Source organism: Genypterus blacodes, unplaced genomic scaffold (genome assembly GCF_046128005.1).
Source record: "Genypterus blacodes isolate CSIRO-AG114 ecotype Tasmania unplaced genomic scaffold, CSIRO-AGI_Gbla_v1 ptg000032l_1, whole genome shotgun sequence".
NCBI lineage: Eukaryota > Metazoa > Chordata > Actinopteri > Ophidiiformes > Ophidiidae > Genypterus > Genypterus blacodes.
In genome coordinates, this window is record NW_027466845.1 from 3,958,046 (window position 1) to 3,971,287 (window position 13,242).

The 13,242-nt window shown below is 38.4% G+C and overlaps 4 protein-coding genes across 4 annotated transcripts; all 4 read left to right on the forward strand.

Annotated features, from left to right (window-relative positions):
- Positions 1-602: 602 nt before the first annotated feature.
- Positions 603-1,541, forward strand: LOC142995248 (odorant receptor 131-2-like). The gene has a single exon (XM_076146236.1). It carries the CDS (start codon positions 603-605, stop codon positions 1,539-1,541), a length of 939 nt encoding a protein of 312 aa, XP_076002351.1.
- Positions 1,542-3,432: 1,891 nt separating this feature from the next.
- On the forward strand, positions 3,433-4,371 carry LOC142995249 (odorant receptor 131-2-like). The gene has a single exon (XM_076146237.1). The coding sequence runs from the start codon at positions 3,433-3,435 to the stop codon at positions 4,369-4,371; it is 939 nt and encodes a 312-aa protein (XP_076002352.1).
- Positions 4,372-7,866: 3,495 nt separating this feature from the next.
- LOC142995250 (odorant receptor 131-2-like) lies at positions 7,867-8,805 on the forward strand. Its single transcript, XM_076146238.1, has one exon. The coding sequence runs from the start codon at positions 7,867-7,869 to the stop codon at positions 8,803-8,805; it is 939 nt and encodes a 312-aa protein (XP_076002353.1).
- A 2,509-nt stretch (positions 8,806-11,314) lies between these two features.
- LOC142995251 (odorant receptor 131-2-like) lies at positions 11,315-12,253 on the forward strand. The gene has a single exon (XM_076146239.1). The coding sequence runs from the start codon at positions 11,315-11,317 to the stop codon at positions 12,251-12,253; it is 939 nt and encodes a 312-aa protein (XP_076002354.1).
- The last annotated feature ends 989 nt before the right edge of the window (positions 12,254-13,242 follow it).

Sequence of the window (13,242 nt, forward strand, 5' to 3'; positions counted from 1 at the left end):
GAATCCAGGATCATGAGAGTACTATTATATACTAGTATTTTTCACCCCATGTTAGAGCAGTTAATGTCTACACACACAGTTTGACTACAGTCACTTCACTGTATATGTGTGTTGACCTGGGGCCTTGGGTACTCAATCATAAACACAAAAACAAACCCTCTTACATATGTACTTCACCTAAAGGTGTTGGAGCTGTTGGCTGGAAAAAAACATTCCAATTTTCAAATCCTTCTCCAGCACTCATTGGATCTAATTCCAGTATTGATGATAACATTATGGTGATCAATCGTTCACGTGTTGTTCTTGTTCTCTGTATGGATTCGTCTCTTCTTCTATAAAGTCTTGTTCTCTCTCAAAGGCCTGCACAGAGCTCAGCAGACGATATTCCTCTTTAGAGCTGCGGCACAGAGCCACATCATCTCATGGTAAACTGAATCAACTTATGTTCTTTAAGCCTTTGCTATTTTCCTGTCAAACCTAATGTTTGTGTTTCTGATATAGTAATTCAACTATTTCATTGCTTTTTGTTAATGAAATGAAATCCACCAGTTGTTGCAGTGATGCCTAGATCTTAAATAGTTTGTGACAACACTCTGTGTGACATGGGTGATAACAACTCCTGGGTTGGTGTTGTGCCAACACAGAGGCAGATGAGTACTGAATTTATATTTGTGCAGGTTTTGATTTCGGTTTTTCTTTGCATTAACTTTTTGCAGATTAGAACTTTTTTGATGAAGGAGGTCTTCCACACAACAATGCGTTACATCTTATTTGCTAATACATTACTTTCTGATAGTCTGTTTTTAATCCTCACTGATATTGTGCTTAACTTACTGTATTTTCGTATTGTAATATACGTATCGCTGTGTCTCATCATCTACATTGGGTGGTCACTTTACACATTTGTCACACAAGTTACTTTGACAGTAATGACTCTGGAGCGCTATGTGGCCATTTGCATGCCCCTCCGACATGGTGAGCTATGCACCACACGCAACGCTCTGCACTGCATCCTCATTATTCACGGCATCAGCTCTGTACCTCTGACTATCTTTCTCTCAATCTTTTTTGCATCAGCAACTCATAATGATTACACACAACGTTTTCTATGTACCACAGAGATTTTCATCTTACACAGCTGGCAGGGTCATCTCAGGTCAGCAATAAATCAGCTTTATTTCTTGATTATCTGTGTCATCATTGTGTTCTGCTATGTTAAAATAATGAAAGTGGCAAAAGTTGCATCAAGAGAGAATCGAACCTCGACACATAAAGGCCTCCAAACAGTGGCTCTCCATGCTTTTCAGCTTTTTCTCAGTGCCATCAGCCTTTGGTGTCCATTCATAGAAGGTGCACTGCTTCAGTATGATTTTACATTCATCATGAAGGTGAAATACTTCAATTATATAGTGTTTATTCTTGCTCCGAGGTGTCTGTGCCCTCTCATTTATGGTCTCAGAGATGAAAAATTCTTTCTTGCAGTTAAAAACGGTGTCTGCTCTGGCTTTCAAAAGAAAAAATCTTCGATTTCTTTTGTTTGATAAAGTAGTCTGGAAATTATTTAACAAACATAGAACTTTCTTGTCATTTTTATTGTACTGTAATTTAGAAGGGATGTGTATATATCATATATATATTTCTGTCTGTGTGTGTTTGTGTTTGTATAAGTGTATAAGTAAAGTCCATTACAGTCTATATATAATAGACTGTACTTATATGGTGCTTTTCTTTAAAGTGCTTTACAATGATATCATATTCACACCTTGACATACTGATGGCCAGGGCAAACCGTGCATGGGGCCAACCTTTACATCAGGAGCTGTTAACGGTTCAGTGTTTTGCAAAACGACTTCAACAGACTGTCTAGGAGGAACCCAGAATGGCACCATGGACCTTCTTATCCCTAGACGACTCTACCATGTCTCCCCATATAAATACATATAAATACAGGATATAACTTCATGTCTGTACTTGAAGAGAAGGTGTCTGTCTGGAAAATAAACACTGTTGTGCTGTACGTTTCATCTTTTTCTTTATTCCTAAATTATTTGAGCTCCAATTGGAATCATTTTAAGCCAAAAAGAGATGGGCAGCAGTGTGCAAAATGTAGAACATCGTGCACGCTACCACTGTGCTACATATACTGTATGTGCAATCCATCTGTCACAGATTACATGAGAGCAGGGATGAGGACCCAATTGCAGGGCACAAAATGTAAAGTGAATAGTATTCCTTTTTTATGAAATTCGTAAGGCCAGGGAGTAAATGGGAAAACGTAAATAGAAGTAATGGAAATCTAGGCGACGGGACATTAAGAGTCTAAAACTCAAAATGGCCAAGCAAATAATCCTAAATCCAACAATTAAAAAGCCTATAGGAAATCCACAAGTGAGAGAAAAGTGCTCGGCAAAAATCACACTACTACAGTACAAGAGAGAAAACAACCTGAGGAACAAATGAGGAAAACCAGGGGAATGACAAGTAATACAGAAAAATGATCAGGAGCGAAGAAAGACATCCACAGACCAAAACAGAAACACTCTAGAACACCACGGGGGAACCAGGGACACAGAGATAAAAAGAAAAACAACGTAAAAACAGAACTAAGGACTCATGACAACAAGATGACACAGTGATAAAAACAAGGAGTATACATAAACTTGGAATAAGACGGGAATGTGGACCAGGAGGTGAGGGGAACATGGAACAAAGGAAACTAACCAGACACAGGTGAAACCAAGAAACAAACAATCAAAGAGACACAAGGGCACAAAGTGAAGTTCCTAAAAATGAATACGGAGGGGTGAACCGAAAAATATAACAGGAAGCAGAATCCAGGATCATGAGAGTACTATTATATACTAGTATTTTTCACCCCATGTTAGAGCAGTTAATGTCTACACACACAGTTTGACTATAGTCACTTCACTGTATATGTGTGTTGACCTGGGGCCTTGGGTACTCAATCATAAACACAAAAACAAACCCTCTTACATATGTACTTCACCTAAAGGTGTTGGAGCTGTTGGCTGGAAAAAAACATTCCAATTTTCAAATCCTTCTCCAGCACTCATTGGATCTAATTCCAGTATTGATGATAACATTATGGTGATCAATCGTTCACGTGTTGTTCTGGTTCTCTGTATGGATTCGTCTCTTCTTCTATAAAGTCTTGTTCTCTCTCAAAGGCCTGCACAGAGCTCAGCAGACGATATTCCTCTTTAGAGCTGTGGCACAGAGCCACATCATCTCATGGTAAACTGAATCAATTTATGTTCTTTAATCCTTTGCTATTTTCCTGTCAAACCTAATGTTTGTGTTTCTGATATAGTAATTCAACTATTTCATTGCTTTTTGTTAATGAAATGAAATCCACCAGTTGTTGCAGTGATGCCTAGATCTTAAATAGTTTGTGACAACACTCTGTGTGACATGGGTGATAACAACTCCTGGGTTGGTGTTGTGCCAACACAGAGGCAGATGAGTCCTGAATTTATCATTGTGCAGGTTTTGATTGCTGTTTTTCTATGCATTAACTTTTTGCAGATTAGAACTTTTTTGATGAAGGAGGTCTTCCACACAACAATGCGTTACATCTTATTTGCTAATACATTACTTTCTGATAGTCTGTTTTTAATCCTCACTGATATTGTGCTTTACTTAATGTATTTTCGTATTGTAATATACGTATCGCTGTGTCTCATCATCTACATTGGGTTGTCTCTTTACACATTTGTCACACAAGTTACTTTGATAGCAATGACTCTGGAGCGCTATGTGGCCATTTGCATGCCCCTCCGACATGGAGAGCTGTGCACCACACGCAACTCTCTGCACTGCATTCTCATTATTCACGGCATCAGCTCTGTACCTCTGACTATCTTTCTCTCAATATTTTTTGCATCAGCAACTCATAATGAATACACACAACGTTTTCTATGTACTACAGAGATTTTTATCTTACACAGCTGGCAGGGTCATCTCAGGTCAGCAATAAATCAGCTTTATTTCTTGATTATCTGTGTCATCATTGTGTTCTGCTATTTTAAAATAATGAAAGTGGCAAAAGTTGCATCAGGAGAGAATCGAAACTCGACACAGAAAGGCCTCCAAACAGTGGCTCTCCATGCTTTTCAGCTTTTTCTCAGTGCCATCAGCCTTTGGTGTCCATTCATAGAAGGTGCACTTCTTCAGTATGATTCAGCAATTATCATGAAGGTGAAATACTTTAATTACCTTGTGTTTATTCTTGCTCCGAGGTGTCTGAGCCCTCTCATTTATGGCCTCAGGGATGAGAAATTTTTTCTTGCAGTGAAAAACAATGTCTGCTTTGGCTTGCAAAAGAAAAAATCTTCATTGTCTTTTGAATGATAAAGTACGATGGAAATTATTTAACAAACACAGAACTTCCTTGTCATTTTTATTATACTGTAATTTAGAAGAGATGTGTGTTTATACATACATATAAATATATATATATAAATATATATATATATATATATATATATATATATATATATATATATATATATATATATATATATATATTTATAAAGATATTTCTGTCTGTATGTGTTTGTGTGTGTGTGTGTATAAGTGTACAAGTAAAGTCCATTACAGTTTTTATAATATGGACTGTACTTATATTGTGCTTTTCTCCAAAGTGCTTTACAATGACTTCATATTCACACATTTATAATCTGATGGCCGGGTCATACCATGCACGGGCCAACCTTTACATCAGGAGCGGTTAACGGCTCAGTGTCTTGCTAAACGACTTCAACAGATTGTCTAGGACAGGCGTCTCCAACCTTTTTTCCTCTGAGAGCTAATTTGACAAAATAAAAAAGGCTGAGAGCTACTCATTTTTTACATTATTAGTAACTTTTATCCACATGGCTGATTCTCCAACTAAACCAGCTGAATTACTGTTGAAGTCCCTGTAGTTCCCATATCATCTGTAATTCACATGCATTCAGTCATTTCTGATGTTAGTGAGATGATAGAGAGTGTGTGGTGTCTGCTGGAGTGAAACCTCTTAAGTTCACTCTTATGTAGCTCCTTAACCTTCTCTGTTCATAGCCTGCTAGCAGCCGGAAAATCCCGTGAAAAGTTGCTGTAAACTTTGTTGACTTGGCCTTCAGCAGATCCCTAGACGACTCTCAGCAAATGAGACACGCACACACTTGTCATTCATATTCGTACCATTTTTTAATTCCTCATGAAAATAGTATATTTCGTGTCTTTTATTGGGGCTATCTTCCACGGTCATTGTCAAATCCAGCATGCGCCTGCAAGTCTGCTAACATTGGCTAATGTTAGGGTGTCACTGACCTAACCAAACATCACGGCAGCATCATTTGTTTGACTGACAGCTGATTGGCATATAATTGTTTCGTGACAGAAGGGGACGGGATGTCTGTGAATTTGATTGGATAGAAATTTAAACAGGTTTACCAAGTGACGTTGTGTTGTCGAATGTATGTATTGTATCAACCTTTAGGGAGCTACTCAGAAACGGGTGGCGAGCTACTTGTACCTTGTGAGCGATGTGTTGGAGACCCCTGGTCTAGGAGGAACCCAGAATGGCACCATGAACCTTCTTATCCCTACATGACTCTACCATGTCTCCCCATATAAATACATATATATATATATACAGTATATAACTTTTAACATTTCTGTACTTGAAGAGAAGGTGTCTGTCTGGAAAATAGACACTGTTGTGTTGCACGTTTCATCTTTTCCTTTATTCCTAAATTCAGCTCAAAATTAAATCATTTTAGGCCAAGAAGAGATGGGCAGCAGTGTGTAGAATGGTGCACACAGTGCACGCTACCACTGTGCTACATATATGTGCAATCCATCTGTCACAGATTACATGAGAGCAGGGATGAGGACCCAATTGCAGGGCACAAAATGTAAAGTGAATAGTATTCCTTTATTATGAAATTCAATAGGCCAGGGAGTAAATGGGAATACGCAAATAGAAGTCATGGAAATCCAGGCGACGGGACATTAATAGTCCAAAACTCAAAATGACCAAGCAAATAATCCTAAATCCAACAATCCAAAAGCCAACAGAAAATTCACAAGTGAAACTACTGCAGGGGAACCAGGGACACATAGATAAAACAAAAACGAGATAAAAACAGAACTAAGGACTCATGACAACAAGATAACACAACTAACTGGCCGTGTGTGATGAAAAACAAGGAGTATACATACACTTGGAATAAGAAAAGAATGTGGACCAGGAGGTGAGGGGAACATGGAACAAAGGAAAACTAACCAGACACAGGTGAAACCAAGAAACAAACAATCAAAGAGACACAAGGGTAAAAATGAATACAGAGAGGTGAACCAAAATATAACAGGAAGCTGAATCCAGGATCATGACAGTACTATTATATCCTATTTTTTTTCACCTCATGTTCGAACAGTTAATGTCTACACCAGTGTTTTTCAACCGGTGTGCCGCGGCACACAAGTGTGCTGTGAGATATCGTCAGGTGTGCCGTGGGAAATTATCCAACTTCACTTAATTAGTCTGCGAGCCGATCCGGTGATCCGGCCCGCAAGACAAATTGGAAGATTGCTCATTTCGAACCCCTCAACAGAAGTTTTGCGTTCGATCGCAGCGCAATTTCGAAGTTTTATGTGACACCGTAATATACTGCTAGCAAGCGTATGCCAGATTTGACGATGGCCGTCCCGAAAATAGCCCCGATAAAAAGCAACAAATATGCTATTTTCACAAGCAATTTAAAAAAATTACGGATGTGTGTGTTCCGGGCTCATTTGAAGCGAACGGGTCTGTGGAGCGTCACTTCACCAAAGTCCACAGCAACTTTTCACGGGACTTTACGGCTGCTAGCAGGGCGTGATGTGTCATTCGCGAACGAGGCTAGCCTGCCTGCGACTGTCAGTGCTTCTACAACTGTTGGGATTTAGAAGCTCCACCCAGGCTCTCAATCCAGTGTATGTTCTTCCAAACAGGAAAACACTCTGTACACAAAACTGTACAACAGAGAACGTGCTTTTGATACAAAATGTGAGTGTTGAGTGTTGGATATCAACATTTTGTAAATGTTGAAACAAAAGACGCTTATTCAGCTGGTTTGGGTGGAGAATCAGCATTGTGGATAAATGTTACTAATAATGTTAAACATGAGTAGCTCTCGGACACTTTTATTTTGTCAAAGTAGCTCTCAGACAAAAAGGTTGGAGACCACTGCACTATACTGTATATGTGGGTTGACCTGAGGCCTTGGTAAGTCAATCAAAAACACACCCTCTTGAATATGTACTTAACCTAGAGGTGTATCGGAGCTGTTGGGTGGAAAAAACTTCCCAAGGTATTTTCAAATCTTTCTCCAGCACTCAGTGGATCTAATTACAGTATTGATGATAACATTATGGTGATCAATCGTTCACTTGTTGTTGTTGTTCTCTGTATGGTTTTGTCTCTTCTATAAAGTCTCTCTCAAAAGCCTGCACAGAACAAAGCAGATGACATTCCTCTTTGGAGCTGCGGCACAGAGCCACATCACCTCAGGGTTAACTGAAGCAGCTTATGTTCTTTGAGCCTTTGCAATACTCCTGTCAAGCCTAATGTTTGAATTTGTCATATGTAAGTTAAACTACATATATATTGCTGTTTGTTGATGAAAGAAAATCCACCAGTTATTGCATTGTGTATATTATATTTCATTATGTTATAAATGATATAATATATTATTTAAAATTTAATTAGTGAAATACAATGTATATAATGTAACTATACATGATATTTCACTGATAATGACAGGGGATTTATTTGAATGACCGCAGAAGCTCTTGTGTAGTTGGTAACAATACTAATTCATGGGTGATAACAACTCCTGGGTTGGTGTTGTGCCAACACAGAGGCAGATGAGTACTGAGGTTGTTATAGTTCAGGTTTTGATTACAGTTTTTCTTAGTGTTAACTTTTTGCAGATTAGAACCTTTTTGATGAAGGAGGTCTTCCGCACAACAATGCGTTACATCTTATTTGCTAACACATTACTTTCTGATAGTCTCTTCTTAATCCTAACTGATATTGTGCTTATCTTAATTTGTTTCCAGGTTCTAATAGATATATCGCTCTGTATCATAATCTACATTGGGTTGTCTCTTTACACATTTGTCACACAAGTTACTTTGACAGCAATGACTCTAGAGCGTTTTGTGGCCATTTGCATGCCCCTCCGACATGGAGAGCTGTGCACCATGCGCAACTCTCTGCATTGCATCCTCATTATTCACGGCATCAGCTGTATACCTCTATCTGTTTTTCTCTCCATCTTCTTTGCATCAGCGGCTCGTACTGTTTACACACAACATTTGATGTGCGCTGCAGAGGTTTTCATCTTACACAGTTGGCAGCAACATCTTAGGTCAGCAATAAATCAGTTCTATTCCTTGATCATGTGTGTCACCATTGTGTTCTGCTATGTTAAAATAATGAAAGTGGCAAAAGTGGCATCAGGAGAGAATCGAGCCTCTACAAAGAAAGGTCTCCAAACAGTGGCTCTCCATGCTTTTCAGCTTATACTTTGTCTAATCAGCCTGTGGTGTCCATTCATAGAAGCTGCAGTTCTTCAGATTGATTTTATGTTATTCATGAATGTGAGGTACTTTAATTACATTGTCTTTGTTCTTACCCCGAGATGTCTGAGCCCTCTCATTTATGGTCTCAGGGATGAGAAATTTTTTCTTGCAGTGAAATACAATGTTTGCTTTGGCTTGCAAAAGAAAAAATCTTCACTTTCTTTTGTTTGATAAAGTAGTTTTGTTTACTAAAGCAGTCTGGAAATTATTTTTATACACTTTATACACACACTTTGTTGTAATTCTTATTGTATGGCGCTATTGAAGGGAAATGAATGTACATATATATATGAATACTAAATTTTTTTTATATATAATATACATTACATTACGATCATTTGGCAGACGCTTTTATCCAAAGCGACTTAGATTACATTACCACCCTTCGCAGAGGGGGGAGCAATTGAGGGTTCGGTGCCTTGCTCAGGGGCACCTCGGCAGGGGCTCGAACCGGCAACCCTCCGGTTCCCAAGCGGAAGCACTACCCACTGAGCCACTCCCTCCCACATTTATATACATAAACATTATATAATTATCATATTCATATATATATAACGTAATATTTTTTCATACATAGAAGTTCTTTACATAGAAATGTTTTATTGTATTGTAGTTGAGAAGGAATATGTGTGTGTCGGTGTGTGAGTGTATATACTGTATATACTGTATACTGTACTGTATACCTACTAAGCGTGTAAATACAATCCATTACAGCATATAAATATATATATATAGACTGTTTGGAGGCTTTTTAGGACTGTGTCAAGCTCTCCTCACGGCTGATCGCCTGGTGTATATATTATATACTCTCCATGCATTTCAGCTTATACTTTGTCTCATCAGCCTGTGGTGTCCATTCATAGAAGCTGCAGTTCTTCAGATTGATTTTATGTTATACATTAATGTGAGGTACTTATTTATGGCCTGAGGGATGAGAAATTCTCCCTTGCAGTGAAATACAATGTTTGCTTTGGCTTGCAAATGACAAATTGTTAATTTTCCTTTGTTTATTGAAGTAGTCTGGAAATTATTTTATACACTGCTTTATCCCTTTCATGCACGATGTCCACTTGAGTGTAGTCCGCTGTAGTGGACATTGCGCGTCAGTGACTACAATTCATGCAAGAATTTTTCTTCTTGAAAATGTTTCATCTACAGTAACTTTTTAGGATATGAATAAATGTTTTCAGATTTTATTAGAATAAATTAATTATAATTTATGTATGTTGTAAGGTTTATGTCAAAAAAAGTATCATTTTATTCATTGATTTGTTAAATACACACGTTTTCTGTTTCTGTTCCTCAGATGCACAATGTCCACTTAAGTGGACAATGTGTTCTTTTTATGCCTAAAGATAAATAAAAACACTTGGGAAAAAAATCCTGACTGGGGCTTTCATAATTCGTGCATGAAAGGGTTAAACACATACTCTGTTGTAATTCTTATTGTATCGCACTTTCGAGGGAATATATATGTATATATGTATGTATTCTCAATTTTCTCGATCATCATCGAAGATTTAGCATTAACCTGCTGCAGTCAGACACCTGGATCAGGCTTGCAACTATGAGGACAGCTGAGAAGATGCAAAACAAACGCAAAGAGAAAGAACGGACAACAGCAAGTTTCTACAAAGAAACCCAGAGATCCCTTGAGTGTAAAAGGCAGAGCTCAAAAACACCTGGAGATGTCCTGTACAGATAACCAAAGCTACAAAGAGATCAGCCTCCTTCCTGACATGCCACCAATTCAGCCAGCACAACAACCTCTAGATCTTGGTCTGCATAGATGGAGCGATGGTGAGAAAGTTAACGAGGAAGCTTGAACAATACTTAGACATAACAGCTGAACAAAATGAGACAGTATTGCACCACTAAGACTAAAAAAAGGTCACATCACAAATATCACCATGGATAATAGCACAATTCCTGATCTTTATAGATTGTGTGGAACCGCACAGGCACTGTGTGTTTTATTGTTTTAAATGTTGCTGCGTGCTGACATGTTAAAGCAGTTTGAGCTGCAATATCTGAAGGAAAGTGCTATACAAATAAAATGTTTTACTTTATTTCAGAGATTTGGTTCAGAATACTTGATGTATACAACGAGCAATATACTGGAAGAGGTTTGCAGTTTTGACTAAAGCTGACTCATACACTGTGTTTGTGTATGTGTGTGTGTGTGTTGTTGATCTGAGGCCTTGGGTGGTCAATCAAAAAACAAAAACACACCCTCTTACATATGTACTTGGATCTCAGTGGATCTAATTACACTAGTGATGATGACCTTATGGCAAGCAAACATTCACTTGTTGTTGTTGTTCTCTGTGTGGTTTCGTCTCTTCTATAAAGTCTTGATGCACAGTCTTCCCTCAAATGCCTGCACAGAGCTCAGCAGACGATATTCCTCTTTGGAGCTGTGGCAAAGAGCGACATCACCTCAGGGTAAACTGAAGTAGCTATGTTCTTTGAGCCTTTGCTATTTTCCTGTCACACAAATTGTTCGTATTTGTGATAGCGTAGTTGTACTTTATATATTTTATATACTGTATATTGCTTTTTGTTGATGAAAGAAATTAGAACAATTTTTGAAGTGTGTACTCATACATTATATTTCACTTTAGATAATAGGTGAGATATTCTGCCTAAACTCTTGTGTATTTGATAACAATAGTAGTTCATGGGTGATAACAACTCCTGGGTTGGTGTTGTGCCAACACAGCGGCAGATTAACTATCGGCTCATTGTAGTGCAGTTTTTGATTGCATCGTTTTTTTGCATTAACCTTTTGCAGGTCACAACTTTTTTTAAGAAGGAGCTCTTCCGCACAACGATGCGTTACATCTTATTTGCTAATACATTACTGTCTGACAGTCTGTTTTTAATCATAACCAATGTCCTTCTCGTCTGCTCTTTTTTTCATGTTGTATTGGAAACAACGCTGTGTCTCTTTGTCTACATTGTGTCTTCTCTTTGCATTTACACCACACCAATTACTTTGACAGCAATGACTCTGGAGCGCTATGTGGCCATTTGCATGCCCCTCCGACATGGAGAGCTGTGCACCACACGCAACTCTCTGCACTGCATCCTCATTATTCACAGCATCAGCTCTATACCTCTATCTGTTTTTCTCTCCATCTTCTTTGCATCAGCTTCTCCTTCTGTTTACACACAATATTTGACGTGCGCTGTAGAGATTTTCATCTTACACAGTTGGCAGCAACATCTTAGGTCAGCAATAAATCAGGTCTATTTCTTGATCATGTTTGTCATCATTGTGTTCTGCTATGTTAAAATAATGAGAGTAGCTAGAGTGGCTTCAGGAGAGAATCCAGCCTCTACAAAGAAAGGTCTCCAAACAGTAGCTCTACATGCTTTTCAGCTTATGCTCTGTCTCATCAGCCTGTGGTGTCCATTCATAGAAGCTGCACTTCTTCAGATTGATTTCATGTTATTTGTTAACGTAAGGTACTTTAATTACATAGTGTTTATTCTTGCTCCGAGATGTCTTAGCCCTCTCATTTATGGCCTCAGGGATGAGAAATTCTTTCTTTCAGTGAAATACAATGTCTGCTCTGGCTTGAAAAAGAAAAATTGTTCATGTTCTTTTGTTTAACGATGTAGTCTAGAAATTATTCCATACTTTATTCACTGACTGGTAATATGCAAAACAAACACAAAAAGAAAGAGCAGAGAAGAGAAGAGCAAGCTTCTATAAAGATCCCCTCAAATTTTGCAAGGGTCTCTTCATGGAGGAAAAAAGCGTAAGTCTCTCAGTGTAAAAGGCAGAGCTCCAAAACACCTGGAGATGTCCTGTACAGATAACCGACGCCACAAAGAGATCAGCCTCCCACATGACATGCCACCAATTCATCCAGCAGAACAACTTCTAGATCTCGGTCTGCCTAGATGGAGCAATGTTGAGGAAGATTAACAAGGAAGCTTAAATGATACTTAGACTCCACAGCAGGACAAGATCTTACAAACTCTTTTGATCTATATATTGTACACGATTCGATAAATGAAATGGTTGATGCCTTTACACATAAGACAGGGTTGCACCAGTTAAGACTAAAAGAGGTCACATCACAAAATATCACCATGGCTAAAGAACACTGTTCCTGAGCTTTATAGATTGTGTAGAAAAGGGTAGGCAATTGCTCCCCCCTCTGCGAAAGGTGGTAATGTAATGTAAATCACTTTGGATAAAAGCGTCTGCCAACATGATCGTTATTATTATTTAGAACTGCTGAACAGGCACAGCGAAAAGATTACACTGGAGATCCAGTGTAGCATTTTGAAGGAGGGCATTTCTACTTATAACAATACTATATCCACCCTGAGAGAACAACCCTCTTTTCAAAGATGAATACAGAATTCTGCAGCAACTCCAGGGTACTGTTCTCAACCATTGACCAATTACTAAATCCCGCTCTAACCTCTGACATTCTGTCCCTGGCTTCTGCCTCAAAAATCTAAGGAATTTACAAGTTCCCTGAGCAGCAAAATGACAACAATCAGAGCTGGTACTATAAGAAACACTAGTATCCTCTATGATCTAACAAATACTTTTTGCACTGCCTGCCTTGATTTTTAGTTTGTTTT